At 43.3% G+C, this 18,820-nt stretch overlaps 2 protein-coding genes across 2 annotated transcripts in view; one reads left to right on the top strand and one right to left on the bottom strand.

The window, feature by feature from the left end:
- BMX (BMX non-receptor tyrosine kinase) overlaps positions 1-8,158 on the top strand; it is a 49,104-nt gene extending 40,946 nt beyond the window's left edge. The window contains exon 18 of the mRNA XM_006261088.3: positions 1,834-8,158. Within this exon, the coding sequence (XP_006261150.1) occupies positions 1,834-1,908 (75 nt within the window). The 3' untranslated portion in view covers positions 1,909-8,158. The remainder of the gene's footprint in view (positions 1-1,833) is intronic.
- A 1,336-nt stretch (positions 8,159-9,494) lies between these two features.
- ACE2 (angiotensin converting enzyme 2) overlaps positions 9,495-18,820 on the bottom strand; it is a 37,091-nt gene continuing 27,765 nt past the window's right edge. Inside the window, exons 15-18 of the mRNA XM_019495142.2 lie at positions 12,965-13,065; positions 11,813-11,929; positions 10,914-11,108; positions 9,495-10,497 (exon numbers count right to left, since the gene is read on the bottom strand). Coding sequence (XP_019350687.1) covers positions 10,380-10,497; positions 10,914-11,108; positions 11,813-11,929; positions 12,965-13,065 — 531 coding nt within the window. The 3' untranslated portion in view covers positions 9,495-10,379. The remainder of the gene's footprint in view (positions 10,498-10,913; positions 11,109-11,812; positions 11,930-12,964; positions 13,066-18,820) is intronic.

Here is an 18,820-nt window from a genome sequence, read left to right as displayed (position 1 = left end):
ATAACAGTCTACAACAATAAACTGAAGGAAAGGAGAATATTTAATAAGAAGCATAGCATGGAAAAACAGACAAGAAGGGTATCTGGCTGATTCCTCCCCTCCCCTCCAGAAGCTAGTGTATAATGAAGCTATGCAAATAATATTACAATGTGCTTTGAAGAAGAGGACAGATTTAGAGTCTGGGGGACTTCTCCTAATGTTTGTACTCCTGCAAGTGTAAACTTATCCAAGTTCTTCTTAAGGACCAATGTCTGCCATGCTGCCTATAGTGAATCTAGGGCCAAAGAAAAGCCTGATTTATTGTTCCTCTTTCTCCAACCTCTTTTTACCAGCCTCTATACTGGGAGTATCCCCCTTGAATGTTTAGAAACTGTCTAAGCATTAGTTATGCTACTATAAATTGATGATGATCAATAGCTTTGTATGAGGCACACAAAATGATAAAAAAACCCTTATATTTGAACAAAAACAATTTTAGAGTATGAAATATATCATTAGAAAGCTACAGCAACACAGGAAATTAAAAACACCAAATGCTCTCAAAAGTATAGGTTGCCCTACCATATAAATGCCACTATTTCCATGTACTTCTGAATGCTGTCGCTAGGAAAAATGAATGCAAAGTACAGTATCAACAAATGTATAGATTCAGTGTTAAGCTGCTTTATATATATGGCGGAGCACAGGGTGCTCCTGCCACTTTAAGGGCCTGGAGCTGGCAGCCTCCAGGTGCCTGATTGTGGCAGCCATTTTGGAGGCCTATATAAACCAGGCAGTTTAGCTGCAGGAGGTCAGGTAGCAACATTGCCTGGCCTTAGGGTTGCTGTGTATGACCTGGAGGTAAGGGGAAGCTGCAAGGGGTTGGCAGGAGGCTCCTGGTCCTGGGCATGACCTGAAACTGCACCCTGCCGGGAGTGGGTGGTCTGGTGGGGCTCTCAGTTGCGTGGGAGCCCCCAGAAAATGCCAGGCCAGTGATCACCCCGGTGAAAGGCGGGTCGGGGCACCTTAACCCCTAGCTCCCACCACCACCTGGTGGGTGACCCCTGAGTTGGATGAGGGCCGAGAGGGCCAGTGTTATGAGGGCCAAGAGGGCCAGTGTTTGTGAGGGGCCCAGAGAGGGTGGACCCCGAGAGTGGGAGTAAGGTGGGCGAGGTGCCGCGGTTGCTCCTAGGAGGGAGTAGTGGCACGGTGAGGCCCGAGGAGTAGAGTGAGTGGCTAGAAAGACCCAGCCTGAAGGGGAGAGTCCCCTTGACTGGCCCATGCTGGGGCCAGGACCAGTGAGGGTCAAAAGGGCCGGGGGCCCACCGTGAGGGACGCCCAAGAGCCGGGGGCCTGGGGTCCCGACTGGCCTTGAGGTGGGCCAGGGCTAGGTAGCCAAAGGTTCTGGGGGAACCACACCCGAGAGGGGAACAAGGCTTCGGGTGGGTGAGGTAGCCCAGATGACGGCGGAGTGGCCACTTCTGAGTAGAGAAGACCATAGTGGGGTCTTGCACGGAAGATTCTGGGGCCCAGTGTGGGGCCGGTGAGGTAGAACACCATGATGCCATCTGCGAGGCTTGGGCTGTGGTATTAGGGGAGGTCGGAGCCGCAGAGCGCCCCAGGGCATCGGGGCAGTCGAAGGGCAGCCTCCTGCTTAATTATCATCATAATTGAACACATTATCATCAAAGGTGTGGCAGGCGAGATGAGCGGGTGGTTGCCCAGAGACAGGTGGGCGGGCCATGAAGAGCTCGGCCCTGAGTAGGCCTGCTGTCACGGTGACAGGCGGGCGGGCCACCGAGATCGGCCCCGGGAGGCACCCTGTCACAATATATATTTTTTGTTTTCTTTTAGCTACCGGAAAAGCGCCCCACATTTCTTCAGCTTCAGTCATTCCTTGAGCTTCTCAGAGAAGATGACAAGCTATGAAGATGAAAAAGAAAAAATTCTGAGCAAATGACTATGCATATTAATAGACATATCAACTGTCTTCTTTATGGGAGCTAATAGCCATGAGTGGACTGGGAAATCTGTCTGAGTCTAGCCCACGGTATTGCTCTGTATTAACCTTTGTTTAATTCAATCAGTGGTTTTGACTAAAGAGAATTTTGCTCTAAACCAGTGGTTTTCAACCTGTGGCATGAAGACCTCTGGGGGTCCACAGACTATGCTTAAAGAGTCCACAAAAGTTTATTCTGATCAATCAAACATATGTGAATACTGACACACACTTACAAGTCAAAGGGGTCAGCACCTCCATTTCAAATTTCCAAAGGGGTCTGTAAATAAAAAAAGGTTGAAAACCGCTGCTCTAGAAAGCTCTTGTGATTTTCAAAATAGGTGACTGGAAGCACAGAGTGGAAGAATATCATTGATGTTTTTAGTACGAATCTCACTGAACTTCAAAGTATGCAAAAATGCAGTACAGTATACAATATATTAAGACTTTTCCAGATTGTAACTATTTTTTTTCTTTATTTGAAAAATGTTAAGTTGTTAAATATAAAATATTTCATAGGTTTTCTCATATCAGAACACATTACTGTATGTTTTATGTTTATATAAACCCATTATGAGTCAAATTCATAACTGGTGCAAGTGCCTGGAACTAGTGGCTCTAGGGTTAGTTTCAATAGTGTTGATGCTGTTGGAGGTGAAATAGTGACTCTGTTTTCTCAAAAGTGCTATTGAGGCCAGTGTGTATGAGAATTATCCCAAGAAGCATATGTTTGATTTTCATTTCATTCTGTGAGGCATTTGCAGTACAAGTAGGGGGGAAATGTTCACACTACAGTGTTCTAACTCCCTTTCTATCCTTGACAAGGGGTGCATCTACACAAGATGCTTTAATGCACAGTAGACTAATTTGCTAAGCAGTAAGCATCACCATCTACATGTGCAGATGTTTACTGTGCAATAAATTGGTCTATGCAGGTAGCAAATTAACCATGGAGTAGTTACTGTGCAGTAAAGCACATATAGACTGCCAACCAGGAGCAAATTTGCTCTCAGTCAGCCGGGCAGCAGGGGGTGGGAGATTGCACCCTGCCCCTGGGAGTTGCTCACTGCTGGAGCAGGCTCCAGTGGCAGACCCCAGGCTAGGACAACATCCTCTTACCCCAGCAGCAGGGAGCTCCTGACCCCAGCTCCTCATCACATCCCAGAATCAAGGCCAAGAGCTCCTTGCCCCGGTGTGGGCTTTGCCTGCCTGAGCAGCAGGCAGGCAGCAGGCAGGATGCAATCTTCTAGCCCCATCAGCAGACAGCTGTCTTCTGGCCCTGTGCTCCCTGCCAGCCCCCCTGGGGCTCCCCCTGCTGCAGGGGAGCAGAGAAGGGTGAGAGCAAATCTGCTCTCAAATACCTGTACTTGTAGATAGCTGCCCAGGGTGGGTATCTACATCCAGTAGCAACCCATCCAGTAGCATTTGCACATGTACACACACCACACCTAGCAAGAAGCATTGAGTAATTTCAGGACCCTTGGTTAGTAAGTTGAAAACTTAGTAGCTGATGCATAAAGCAAGAAACTTGAAGCAAACAATACCATTTGAAATGTCATAACTGTAAGAAAAAAACTTCAGACTAAAGGACTGGAAATCTGACATTCCCATATCTATATCTGAGCCCCTGAATAAAAGCACCCAAAAGTTCAAAGGTGCTAAGCACCTGGAGTTCCTGTTGTCTTGTATTCAAGTTGCCAGCACATCAGAAAACGTGGTCATATATTTAGGTGCCTACGTATAGATTTAGATTTAGGATTTTGATTTTGATTTATAGTTTAAAAAACCTAAATTTAGCAACCCAGGTTTGTACATTTAATCTATTTTATTGTTTTTATACTTGATATGTCAAAATATTTGTCATAATTGATCATTAATGAATAATGGATAGCTTTGAAGTAAAAAAAAAAAAGTCTTAATTGACATTATAGTAATAATGATGAATCTATAGATGGCTAGTACAGTTCATAATATATAACTTTGTCCATTTCATTGTTTGCATTTTCATGTTTCTATTATTGCTAAATGTGCAGAAAGAATGTGCATAGTATAACTGTATTTCAAAGAGCCTGGATAAAGTATTAAAGCTGGTGATTTATGGCAACATTAGTAAATAGGCATATTAGTCATAATATTCATTTTTGTGGCTGATTTATTACATACCAGCCAGTTGTATCAGCATAGAAATTTTGGCTGTTTTTAATTTTCTTTTTAAAGTCTGATTCAATATGCAAAGTGTTCATGTTTTGGTTAAGTATCTTGGTTGATTTTAAGTGAACCCTCCTACCTGGCCTTTCCCTTATTTTCATTTAACTTTTAACCTTTTTCTTATCAAACTGCTCTCATGGTTTGAGGCCATGCAGATGTAAGCTCTGTGGCCCTGTAGTGAGCTTTCCTCATATGTCTGAAGCCTGTGCTTGTTGTTGGTCTTCACAAGTTTTTCTTTTGTTAGCATCAAGTTCCATGGTAATAGGCATGACCACTGCTTTCCTCTGAACGTCATCATAGCTTTGTTTAGTACTTTTGATGAACATCCAAAGATTTCCGGACCAGCATTGTTTGGGAATGGACAGATTTTTGGTTGCAGCCTCCTTAAAAGGAGAGGGGGAGCTTGTGCTTGGGAACATACAGCAGCTGTTACCACCTATAAGGAGCAGGCAATTATTTGGGCTGACTGAGTTTTTGTGACCTGTTGAGGGCCACAAGTCTCTCTCTCTCTCTCTCTCTCTCTCTCTCTCCCAGTCCTTCCCTCCTGGGGCTTCAAAGAGTATGGAAACCTGAACCCACCCACAACTTTAGCACCCCTCCTCTTGTCCCCCAGCACTGGCGTCCACTCACCCACAGCTTTAGCGTGCCTTCCCACCACCCCCAGTCTGGACCTGGCAGCTGCCAGCTGTGTCCACAACTACCCAAGTGCGACCAGCAGCTTCTGGGCCAGGGCTCCAAAGGAGTTGGGGGCGGGGGGAGGGAGGGCTCTGGGCTGTGACCAGCATGGAAAACTGAATGCACCCACAGGTGTAGCACTGTAGCATATGAGCAGCTGTGGATGTGGCCAGCACCTGCTAGGTTCAGACTGGTCAAATGGGGCAGGGCGTGATACTAGTGTCAGAGGATTCAAGCTTCCACATCTGTGCTAGGGTAGCCCCAGCCCAGAGAAAGAGCACCCAGCATGCTGGAAGCAGCCCCAGCCACCTGACACCATGTGGATGCCTGAGCTGGAGCCACCACCTGCCCATGAGCCAGAACCATTCACTTGGAAGGTGGCCACATGCATGCCAGATCTAACCACCTGACCGTGGGCCATATTTTGCCTACCCCTGACTTAAATGTTACATCTGTATGAGCCTGTTGGGAGACAAATGAGCTAAGCTGCCCTCACTTTGACCTCTGATGAAGCAGGGGAACAGCTGAAGTGGCTTTGTCGGACTTGTATCACTACAGACTCATGAAGATGTAACTGTTACATCCCAACAGCTTGTATCTATATCCTTTGTCCCCTTTCTCAAAGGGTATCAAGTGGAGCATATCAAATGAGTTTTGGAAGGTGCTTGTATCAAAATCCTATCACTGTTGTCTTGTAACTTTGCATCTGATTGCAAATGTCATACAGCTTGATGCAGAGTGGTGCGCATCCCTAAATATATATGAGAAGAGGTTTGTTCAGTGCTGCAAAGAGAAACCCAAATTCAGTTGACTAAAGTTCAGTTGATGAGGAACTGTTTTCAAATACATTTAATGTGATTTCCCATCCCTGGATAAGATGTTTCTGACTTTAACTGACTGGAATTCTTGTGCTACTTATAGACAGGTGTGGTTACTGTCTGATTTGCAGCCTGCATCTCCTACTTTGCATTGCTGATGGAATTACCACAAGGCATCTGGTGATATTACAACATGGACGGCACATTACACACTTGGATTTTTTTGCAAAGAGCTGGTTGTTTGAACTGAAAAGCAGAACAAGGTACAGAGGTAGATGGAAAGTTCAAAATAAGCAGCTTTCAAACATAGATTTCAGAACCTAACAATCAAAACACAATATTGTGACATATGCTCCAATGATATGAGCTGAATAATCTGTGGGTGTGAGTTTTTAGTTGTGTGTACATGCACACACCCACCTACGTGCATGCATGCAGTTTTGGTGTTCAAGCCTACTCTGTCAGTTGTATTTGTGGTAATTAACTCAGAACAGCATTTCATCTGAGCATCCAATACCATTCTATTGAAACATTCATAAAATAGAAAGATTACCTGCTGGTCAATTATTGGTCCAAGTCAAAAATCAACTAAAATTAAAGGTCAAATGCTAGCCCCAGTAAAGACAATGAAAAAAAAGTTCCCTTAATTTTTATGGAATGAAGAAACCAATGACATCAAGCACTGCACTGTGTTCTTACTTGGTTGAGTTGATTATTGCAGAGAGCACCAGTAAGATGTATCACAACACCATTTATTATAAACCTAGTAAAACATTGTGAACTGCAGCTTGTGCAAGGGTTTTAAACTTGTATACTTCATTTGTCCTGATCTACAATGCTGCTCCAATCTCAATGCTACTGGTGATTCCAGATGTGCTTCTGAAATGCATGTTCTAATGCTTGGTTAGCATGATTTCTGATGTCATAATTATAGAGCATGACACTCTCATTAGCCCTTCAGTTTTCAACCTCTGGAGAAAATACCAGTGCCTGAATATTTCTGTATTGATTGTATTGTCTGCCATTTTGGATGCACTTGTCCAACACAGGTTTTTTGTAAGTAAAAAAACATTTAAAGTTAAATGTCACTTTGCTGCTCTGTTTTGTAGAGGACTCTGCATCACATGCGTGTGCCCTTAAAAGTCATAGAATCATAGAAAATGAGGGCTGGAAGGGACCTCAGGAGGTCACCTAGTCCAACCCCCTGCTCAAAGCGGGACCATCCCAGCCATGGCTTTGTCCAGCCAGGCCTTAAAAGCCTTCAAAGATGGACATTCCACCACCTGTCTAGGTAATCTGTTCCAGTGTTTCACCACCCTCCTGGAGAGGAAGTTTATCCTAATATTCAATCTAAACTTTTCTTGCTGCAACTTGAGAACATTGCTCCTTGTTCTGTCATCTGCCACCACTGAGAACAGTCTAGCTCCATCCTCTTTGGAAGCACCCTTCAGGAAGTTAAAGGCTGCTATCAAATCCCCCGCTTAGTCTTCTTTTCTCCAGACTATAAATACCTATAGGATCAGGCTTCAAATGCAAGAGAGTTTGGGAAATGCCTAGTCCTTGGAACCTAGTTGTGAACAAGGTGCCTGGTTGTCGGAATCTAAGTAGTTCTGGTCATGGTCCTAACCCAGATACGTAGATACCTGAGAAATTTTACTGGTTAAATGTACATATTCCTAAGGTTAGATAGCTGTAGAGCAAGGTTTTGAGGCTCCAAGTTGCATAATTAGGAATGGCTGAGGCATGCACCCCAGGTACCAAGTTAGAAGGGGTGCCAGAATTGTGCCCTGCCTCTGCAGAGTCCATGTTGGGAATTCAAAAACAGTTCCTGGCTGCTACTGCTTAAGGAGCAACAGCCAGGATAGGCAGAGCATGTGGTGGCAGCACCAGCAGCTCGACTAGGGACTATCTTGGAGTTCCCAGCATGTGCAAGGGTGTTGTCCCCACTCTTGGAACTGCATCCCCCAGCCTCCTGTAGGGTTTGTTCCAGGCACCAACTCATCTTGTTAGGCTACAGGTTGGCTTTCAGCACCAAAGATAGTGCTTAGATGGGATTTAGAAGCCAAAGTCCTTTTATAAATACAGCCTGTGCATTTCCTACATTCATTATAGTGAATCCCTTGTAGTGAAAACAACAATGCTAAGATAATGGTGGTTGAGTCATGTCTGGTGTGTACAGATGACTGCACAAGCTTATGTGCAATAAGTACCTGTAGCAGGTTGCCACCTCCGGACTTCTTCAACCAGGCGCTTTCTCCCCTAACATCTCTCAGGCAGCCCCAGTAATAAACAGTGTCTTTTAAAACAGCTGGCTTTTTCTCCCTGAGGCATCTCCAGCACACACCAGTATTATACAGTCTTTTAAAAAATTAAGCAACAAAATCAAAACCAAACCCAACAAAAGAAACCAACCAACCAACCAAACAAAAAACACTGGGAGAGGTCCATGTGACTCCGGCATTCCTACAGTGGGCATGTCCTCCACATAGCCCAGCAATTCCCCATTCTGATGTTTCTCCCATGTGCCTCTCCCTAGTTCTGCTTGCTAGTGTTTTTGACTCCCAGCATCCCCTCTCCCCCCATTAGCCTTCACAGCTGCAGCCCCTCAGCCAAGCTGGCTGCCATGTCTTAAAGGGAAAGGCCCCACTGCTACAGCACCTTTGTCACACTATTTTCGGTACCACTCAATGAAGTAACCACTTGTGGGTAAGTCTTTTAGTTTGTGTGCTTTTCCTGCTCCCTAGTATACCATCACTCCCCAAAGAAATCTACTGAAGTTGCGGCAAAGTTGGTTTAGACTGAATATCAAGAAAAATGTCTTCACTGTTAGAACAGTGAGGCAGTAGAATAGACTGCCTAGTGAAATTGTGGACTCCCTATCGCTGGAGTTGTTCAAGAAGAGGTTAGACAGCCCCTGTTCAGGGATGATCTAGGCGTAGCTATTCCTATGTCCTTCTGCAGGTATTTCCCATGTTTCTGGGCTTTGCTAGATGCTGCATGAGGCCAGGAGAGAACCCTACTGCTGCATGTGTCAGTATTTTTTCCACTGTTTCTTTGTTTTGTTTTTTCTTTTAAAGACTTCCTCTAATGAAGAAGAGATTTTGATTGGGATGTGCCAGTGCTTCTGGTGGGACTTAAACCCCTCCTGGCTACAGGGTCTTTCCCCAACACTCAGGGTCTATTGAGCAAGATTTTATTGTAACACCCTTGTAGCAGCAGAACATTGGCACTATGGTCACCATGGTCCCCCTGCTTTACCTGCAGCATGTTAGAATGCTATGTCTTGTGTTGTGTGCAACTTTGGTTGACTATGTAGTTTCACTGAGAGGTTAGACAATGGATTTGTGTGGGATGGTTTGTATAGGGATGATCCTACCTCAGGCAGTGTTGGACTAGATGACCTCTTAGCCCTACTTCTCTATGGTTCTATGAAAAGCTACACAGAGGCCAAGATTTTGCCCCTAACACTTTTACTAGATTTGCCAATCAGGGAAATTTGTATTAATGGTCTCTTGGCTTGCCCAGAGCCCATGTGGTATAGAATTGCAAAGCTCTCTCCCCAATTAACCTGTTAGCTGGAGCAATCACCCAGTATATCATAGAGCACCAAGGTCAAATCAGGTGAGCGTGCAAACCACTTAGCTACTCCAGGACCTCTTCTCTTCATTAGCATTTTAAAAGCTCTCAGTTTTGTACCAATGCAGAACAAAAACACATGGTGAACGTTTGATTTTTCTGCCACAAAGTGGGATATCTTGTTTTCCAGCCAGCCCTGGAACTCAGCCTTGTCCTGCACTCTAGATGTCAAAAATATGTATCCCAATGGAAAGTTTAATACAACAATATAAGATAAGCTATTATATAAAAGAAATAAAGTTATGTAAGAAGTCAATCTGCAGATCATAACCATACAACTAAAACATTCATATAAGATTCTGATGTGTCCAACAGAGGAAGCAAATTCTTAAATATATTTGTAATGAAACATTAAATTATTGCCAGTTTATTCCCAAACACAATCATACAGTTGGTTTCATTTTCAGCATAACCCAAAGAAAGATTCCAGGGAATATTGGCTATTTGGTTTCCATACCATACTTACCATGCCAGTCAGTTGGGCAAGTTATAATGCCATGACATGTCTTCTTTTAATTTCCTGTGTGTCTTTACATTTCTCCTCAGATTTGACATTAATTCCCATGGAAAAGGTAGAGTCATTTTATTTCAAATGCAAGTATTTGCCTGCTTACTACTAGAGCTTGTTTCCAGCTGATCATCATGCTAGATTCTTATTTTCCATCTTTCTGTTGGATAGTACCAGTGTCTTATAAAATAATTAACTACCGCTTATACACATCTGTCCTTGGCCCACAGGCAGCTAACTTATAAACCTTTGGGAATATAGGCATATAAAAGAAATAGCAAGAAACTGAATATAGCTAGCTGATGGATGAGTAGTAATGTAATAATATTCAGACAAAGGCAAAAAAGTACGTACATGTTGCATTTCTGTGCAGCATATATTTAATCCTTAAATGGCAAACAAGTCATTTAGTTGCCTTATACTGTGTATGGGTAGTTTCTTGAAAATATCAGGCCTTATAATGTTTAATGACATCTGTATTATTTGTCCTTTCCCCTGAAGTGTTGTCAAAACCAATATGAAAACAAAAACTTAAATAGAAAATCCACATTATCTTCTAAAATGATGTTTGTCTATCTTCGCTTGGTTCAAACCCAGCATTGCTTTCTCCATCAACAGAGGAAAGATGACTCAGGTCACATTTTACCAGTTCATTTGCTTTTGCTTTTTTTTTCCTGTAAATAAAAATAATTTGTTAATATGTGGGAGTGTCTAGCTCTGTTTTATATATTTTTCTTACTTTGCTCAACTTATTTTGGATTTCAGCAAGGTAGTATATGTAATGTGCCAAAATGAATCACACTGCACCCACTGACTTTAATAAGAAGAACAGCAAGCCCGCCATGAACAACAGACTAATCTCTGTTGTATCAATACTGGATCAAAAGTATAGATAAATTCTTATGCAAAACAAACAAACAAACCCTATGCAAATCACAATGTACATCAGATTCTCCATTGTTTTAGGGCAGCATAGAACAGAAAAGACAATTTAGGTTTGGCGAAAAGCTGTCCAGGACTTTCTTCAGTATTCTTTGCTGCTAACTTTGTACTCACCCTGATCACATGCGCTATCTAAAATGAAACTTACTTTTTTTTGTCTCTCTGCCCAGTGAAGATCAAGACAATGATTCCAACTACTACAACGCCTATGACTACTCCAAACACTATTAGCCATATGGTGACAGGTGGTTCAAATGGTGGGGTCAGTGTTGGAAGAATGCCCTCAAACTCAAGCGTCTTGTCATCCAGTTTGAAAGCCTCACTGATTCTTCCACGAGACATTCTGCCATCAAAAGGAAAAAAAATAGATTAATATATTTAACAGAGACATGTAAAAGTATTCTGCTTTCCTTCTAATCTTCTAAATAGCTTAAACTTCCATTGAACTCTTCATTTGACGGAGCTGCTCAAGTAAAGGAACAATAAACTACTTTCCTTCCTGATGTGACACAGTTGGAAGACAGAAAGGCTATGTAAGCTTCCGATACAGAGATGGTAACTATATCCTACAATCTCTGTTGCAACCATAAGTGACAGTTAAAGATCTGATGCTACTTTATGCAGTCTTAATACTCAATTTTGATGGCCAACCCAAAGGAAGACAGGAGACTTTCTGATTTTACATTCTCCTAATCTCCCTCTTTGTTTTTTTCCTTCTCAGCTCCTCAATATCCTGTATACAACTAGGGCCTTAATTACATCTCTGTTTCCTTTTTGGAAATTCTGGATTCTATATTTCACCATCTTCACTCAATCATAGCAGTTTGACAAGAGGATTTTCCAGCCTCCTTGAATCATTGTATACCAACTAGTATGACATCATCAGAATAGAGGGACAATTGGTCTTTTCTGTTGCAACAAATTATCTTGTTATAACTTTTCCCTATTCTAGTTGCAGAAAACACTTTCTTATAGCACCTCTCTCAAACAACTTGAGCATTTCTTTCACCCTCCATCCTACTTTCACTAAAAGAAAAAAAAAATCACCTGATAGCTTGTTCCACATCAGACTTGGGAACAACATTACTGGTATTTCCAGGCATGCTGACAATGAAAGAGAAGGAGATTCTCTGTGTCACAGAATCTACATGGATATCTTCGCTCCTGAATGACATACAAGAAATGTTTTCATGTTTAAGAAAGCTGTAATCAACTTGAAAATAAGAGGAATAGAATTTTTGAATTTACTATGTACAAAAATGTGCGACCAAAGATAGAAAATGGAATTGTTTTTATTGTCACCTTGGAGATTCCTCTTTTTTTTATTAAATAATATTTCACGCAGAGTCATTGCCCCAGGACTGAGGACTCCAAGCAGCATAATTTTCACTTTGCCAAAAATAAAAGAAAGGGGCTGCCCTCGAAGAGCTGGGGAGCTTTGACCCTTCTTTTACTATGAGTAACTGAATAAAAATGACCATCTCTTTGCACATACACTATTATTAGAATACAGCCAGGACATTAGGGTGATCGATGTCCTTGAAATATGAGCAAATAATTAAGAAGTATTGATAACTTCAGAAAGTTATCCCGAGAGACCTAGAAAGAGTTATATTTTATACCCATTTCTATTCACAAACTAAATGAATAAGGACTGTACATTTGTAAATAAAATTAGATTAGGGTAGAATTTATTTATCCTAAGTAGGTTTTCATTTCATTCTAATCAAGTTGTTCACCTTTTGAGACTCCAAAATCACTTGAAAATTCATCATCATAAATGTAAGTTTATTATTGCATTGGGTTTCATATAATTTCATTCTTTATTTCTAACTCTAATTTACTTTTCTCATTCTAGAAGAGATCTCATAGCTTACAATTATTCCTTGGCTGGCATTTGAGCAGAAATTCTTAAAGACAGATCTCACCACTAGCAGTAAACTACATAATCTCCTGTATCAGCCATAAATAAATCATGATCTATTTTCCTGCATGGGTGACATTTTTCTTTCCATCAAGAGTTCTGAAACTTAGGCAGCAGGCAGGAAAGCAAGGGTTCTCCTGTTATGACCACCAAATGTCCTTGTGTATCTTTTAATATAACTTCCTCTTGTTACATTACATAGGAGGCCTGTCGCCATCATATATCCCTACTGAGCCAAATAAGGATTGTAAAATAACCCAAACAACTCAACTTACTGGAAGTCAATGTTCTCATTCTTGACCTCTAAGAAATACTTTCTCATGGCATAGGCAATTGATGACTTGAACAAAAAAAGCTCACTTTTATCCCATATGTACTGTAAATATAAAAGAAGAGATTTTAATGAATGAGAAAACCTATATAGAAATTAATCTATATTATTATTTTAAATAATTACTTAATAATATAAGACTCAGTATAATAATTATCATTTACTCCACTACTATTTCTATTGTGATAACAGTAGGAAGCCTAACCAAAGCTCCACCAAGCTAACAGCTGTACAGAAAATAACAAAGCAATCATTCCCTGTCATCCTCTGTATTATGGCCATTGTGTCAGGCAGCACGTGCCAAATGGAGAAATGTTTGGCAGAGAGGGATGGATGAATGGGAGAAGAAAGGGAAAAGGTTTAGCAGAGAAAGGAAAGCCTGGAGGGATCTACTATTTCTGTTCTTCACACAGGTCCTCTAATGTTTAAAGTGTGTTACCAACATTATCTGCCTACTTGTCACACCATCAGTGAGGTGGATCAGCATTATTCTCCTCATTGTTTCAGATGGGGAAAATAAGATGGACATAATTAAGGGCCTTTGATAAGGTGAACCAGCTTTGGAACCAAACCCAGAATTCAGAGCTTCTGGATTCTAATAGCCTTCCACGTTTACCAAATCCTCTCTGAAGCTCATTATTTTTACGGTGTTTTAACTCAGTTAAGATTCTGCCTTCTTGTTTGTTCATCCCAAAACTATTAATCATCTTTGCTTGCTTATGTTCTGAATCCCACAGACATCACCACAGAGAGCACTATCCTGTTTCAGCAGTAGGGTTTATAATGTTTAAAACATTGAAACCAAAAAGCCCAATAGCCAAGATCTTGTAAAGTCCTTACCTTGGCTTTCAGTTTCCATTGGAGATATTGTAAATCTAGTCTGCATAAAGGCTTCACAATTAAGACTGGTTTCTGTCACAAAATGGTATGTGTAACTGTGCTGTTTGTTGTTTTTGTGTTTGGTTTCCCTATTAAGAATTCTTCGTAACTGTGTTTCTGTATCACAGTAATGTATAGTTGGAAGGGAGCTCATGGGATCAACAAACACCAGTTCAAGGTAGAAGTATCCCTGACTAAACCGTCCCAGCCAAGTGCCCGTCATTCTGATGGGTGGAGTACAAAACTTTAAATAGCCCCTTAAGATAGTATTGATAAAACTCCAGCTACAATATTGAACCTTGTGATCTCCAAAGACAGTGACATAAAATAAGAATTAAAGTGCTGTTGTTGCCTTGATGGTCCAGGGATTATTCAAGAGGAAAAGGATTTCTTAGGATGATATCTTTTTGTGGACCAGGTGCCTCTTGCATAAAATGAAAACACATTAGATGAGCTATACCTCGTGTTGAAGAGAAGGGTAGATTCACTTAGAATAAAAAGAATGGTCCCAAAACTCAAGATGAAGTCAACAGGCCTGTTCCACATGTAGTGCAACACGATACATCTGGATTGACTTGAAAGTTCAGGAACTGGCCCAATGAGCTCAGTAATCAGAGGATGCCTGAATCAAGGCCCATTGCAGCCATTAGGATCTTTATAACAAATTTCAATGATCTTTGTATTAAACTCCAAGGAAATATAAAGGTAACTTCAAGCCACTAATGTAAACAAACAGCTCTGCTGAGCTGGTGTGGACAGGAAGGTGCTGGACACCAGAATCTGGGTCTTAGCATCAATGAAAAAGTTCAGCTATATGAGCTATATTTACACTGGCATATTACACTTCTGTGATTTAGTGATATGTCCATTGTTGCTAAAGCATTCCTAGGTGTTAACACAGTTTTCTCCAGCAACTGGCAGTGTTGACCACTAGTCTCTTAATCCACTGGATTTGTTTCAGTTTTCCTTCTACCTTTGCTTTTTTTGCACTCTACAATATTGATTAATGGATTCTTTGGGGGGAAAATAAAATTCAGTGGGTCCATCCACACGTGTGCTTGCAGCATTTCAAATAGAAGCAGTGCAAATTTGAGCTGGGGCTTTTTTCCTCAGTGTATGTGCCTGGACATGCACTTTGTTATGGAACACATTGTACCACTTGAGGCAAAATAACCCTGCCTGGCTCCTCGCAGATCTGCAGCCAGGGGGAGCTAGAGCCTGGGGCCAGCACCTGTGCTGTCCTCAGCAGTATAAAAAGCTGCCCTGTCCTGGCCCCAGCAGTACAAAAAGCTGCCCTGGCAAGTAGCTCAGGGCTACTCACTCTCAGGAGCTTCTGGGCCCCATCCAGTTGGTAGCCAGGGACACTATCCCTTGTGCCAGCTGGACTGCTAAAGCAGCCCTGAGAGTTCCCTGCACCCTCTACCCACTGCAGCAGTCTGGCAGTGGGGGCTGCTGCCTGGCTGTGACCTGTTGTACACCTGCCAGACCCAGATGGGGACTACAGAGCCAGTAGAGGCATCTGCCCCTCTGGGCCACCGGCCAGTGGGCTGTGACTTCAGGGTTGGCCTCTGTGTGGCACTACTGCCATGTGTGCCCCTGCCCAGCCATCTGGGCAGCTATCACCTGAAAGATGTTGCTAGTGTGGTGGCCTGCTTTGAACTGCCAAAGCCTGTCCTCCTGGCCCCAGTTGGCCAGGAGATCAGCCACCTCCAGCTGGGTCCAAGGTGCCAGCTCTGAGCAGGCAGGGTCCTGCCACTGGTCTCCCTAGCGGGAATTCTGGTGTTCCCTATTGGAAAACTGAAAAAACCCTGATAAAAACATCCCAAAGTCACTCTGTAAAATACCCCCAAATCCATGTTCCTCCACAAGTAAAACAAAAGACCACTATATATATACAGAGAGAGAGAGAGAGAGAGAATGCTAGACAGAGAGACAGTGATCAGTTGGGCAATGTGTTATTGATATATCTAAGGTGTTAAAGCAATTTGGAAACCTACCAGTGTCTCTATCATCATAATAAAATGAATTCTAAATAGCTATATGTTTTGCCTCACAGGGGCCACAGCCTCCCCCAACAAGGGCCAAATAGCCCCCGCAGGAGCTACCAACCCTCTGCAGGGCCCACATGCCCCAACCCCACTAGCTTCCCCAGCCCCCCAGATTGCTGCCCTGACTGGACCCATCCCCCACCAGCTCCTGCAGCCCCCCCTCAATGTCTGCCCCCTCCAGCCCAGCCTTTGGCACTGAAAAAAAAAGAAAGGCCTCTATTCACCACAGGAGCAGGGGCTGTGGCGGCTCTGAGGTCTCCAGGCAGAGCCCCACAGGGCAGCATGGGGCAGTGGGGCCTGGGCTGGGGCTGCTGGGGCTATCACCTGGTCCCACACTGTGCAGGGTGGGGAGGCAGTGACCCAGACAGGCAGCTGATAGTGCTGGTGAGTGCTGGGTTTTTTCCGGGGAGGGGGGGTTGGTAGTTTGTTTTTTAATTGTGGGGATGCTAATTTGGGAGGGCAGAGATGGGGGGGTTTGGGAGGATGGGGCCAGGCAGGGCAGTGATGAAAGGGTTTGGGGGGGTAGGCAGGGGATGGGGCCAGGCGAGGCAGCCATCAGGGGGGTGGGACTGGGTGGGGCAGGGATCTGGCAGGCTGGGGGAGCAGGCGGGGCCAGCACGGATCCCTTCATGGTCCCCTCCCCCCTCCTCCAGCCCTCCTACCCCCTACTTACCACCACTGGAGCCCAGGTCCAGCTCCCTGCAGCTGGCAAGCAGCCTGCTGCAGGTGGACAGGCAGTGTGCTTCAGCACCAGGTCAAGGGCCAGCCATAGAGACACTCTGGCTGCTACCAGATTATCTCTGTGGAGGACCCAGCCTCCAGTTGCCTCAGGTTTTATTTCACTCCATTTTTTTCGACCCCTGGATATCCAGGGATCAGGGAACCTTTTCCCATTCCTGCACATGCCTCTTGCAGCATCTCAAAGGGGTCTGAGATGCTGCAAGAGACACGTGTGGGCCCATTGAGTTTGATTCTGCAACTGGTGCTTTTGGGGATTAGCACTTCCTCTGGCTTTTTAAAAATGTATTTTGTATATACAGCATTGTACCTGTCATGCAGTTTAATTGCCTGTGTAGGTCTCAGACAAGTACCCTTTTAAACAAAATTATTATATTTGAGAAAAGTGGAGTGGGGGGAGCTGATTGCTCAAGTGACTTAAACTTCTGATTGGAGCTTCAGCAACCAATAGCCAACTGGTCTGTCACAGTTAATCAGGAATTGGGCCTACTGCAGGTTAGCTATTTACAAACTCAGCTTCCCTTTCAAACAGAAATGGCCTGTCTCAGGAAACTGTATATCATTACACCATGTATTCAAACAAAGATTTCATGTGCTACAGTCTTCTTGAGAGAAGATGTAAATTTGGCCTTTAATCCCCGAAAGAATCTTAATATTAAAATATACTTAAATCCCCGCAATCTAAGAGTCACATCAAAATCTCAGTCCATGTTTTTAGCTTCTTATGGTATACTCCCATATTAGAGAGGGCACACCCAAACAAGCATGCATATGCATTTCCCTGGGGACAAACACCACCGGCTTAGTTGTGCCTCTGCTACTTGTCCTCAGGGAGCACCCATGTACACACGCTCTGGTATGTGCCAAGTTGCCCCAGGTGGGGTAGTGGAGGCTTGGGCCAGCATCTGGGCTGGCCCCTGCAGCCTTACCTGAGGTCCTGGGGACCTCTTGGGGCTCCAGTGATGGTAATCCAGCACACAGAGCATGGCTGGCAGCTGGAGCGTGCCACTGGCCTGCCAGGCTCTGGTTTCAGGTGGCACATACTGCCGCCATGTGCACCATCCCGCTTCTTTCACACGTGTTTTTTTTTTTTACAACTGTAGTCAAAAAAATTACCACGCAGAAAATAACAAATGCCTGCATGTGCAGTGTGTGTGGTTTGTGGCACCGCAGATAGTTCTGCAATGCCACATACCACACATGCACACTTGTCTGGATGCGCCCAGAGAGAGTATTTTTAGTAACTATTTTTAAAGGGGTAGATAATAAAAATATGAGACAGATCCTCATATGAAATAATCTATGATATATTTTTTCATCAACCAAATAGAAATTACTGAAGCTAAAAGGGGATGGACAGGTTAGTCTTGTAAATCATGTTTATTCCTAAAATCATATCTGAAGCAAAGCTGCAGGTGCTTTTATTTGATTAACCTGATTTGCAACCAGTGGTATTCCACACTGCAATCAACCCTCTGATTTCAGCATGTGTAGACATGCCTGACCTAGCTTTAACTAGTCATCTTGTGCCCCAATAGTGGAGGTATAGCATTACAATCTGACAAGTGACCTTGGCTATTTACTGAACAGATGAAGTTTATGCTACTATGACCTCAGCAAGCCAGTTTAAAGATTAATCTATAACATACACATACCTCCAACTACAGTGTAAGGATGTCCTAAGCCAGTACTGTCTGATGAGGGATGTGACCAGTTGATCCAAGTTATATCTGCTCTATTACCCAACTCTGCTTCTTTATTATAACAGTGAAGCAAATGGATACTCTTCCAAAGTCCACTGCATCTCAGTTAATGTAATGGTATTTATACAACTGGAAGGAAAAGCCTGATCCTGCCTCAGGTTTTACATTCACCAGTTTCTTTCACTCCTCAATATAAACACTGTCCTGTTTAGAATACATTCAGCAGACAGGAGCAAAGGAGCAGTTTTTCTCTACCTTGTAATGCTCAAGCTAAGGCTGTTTAGGTTTCTAGAAATATGAGGCTAGACCTCGGCTGGAAATCGATGTACCTCTATTGACTTCAGTCGAGTTACACTGAATTATCCAAGCTGGTGCAGCTAGTACACAGTCAGGTACTTAGAAGCTTACCCCAGGCATTAGCCTCAGGGCTGT

The sequence above is a fragment of the Alligator mississippiensis genome, chromosome 1 (genome assembly GCF_030867095.1).
Source record: "Alligator mississippiensis isolate rAllMis1 chromosome 1, rAllMis1, whole genome shotgun sequence".
Lineage (NCBI taxonomy): Eukaryota > Metazoa > Chordata > Crocodylia > Alligatoridae > Alligator > Alligator mississippiensis.
The sequence above is the reverse complement of the archived record's forward strand: the minus strand, read 5'-3'. Positions and strand labels throughout refer to the sequence as shown.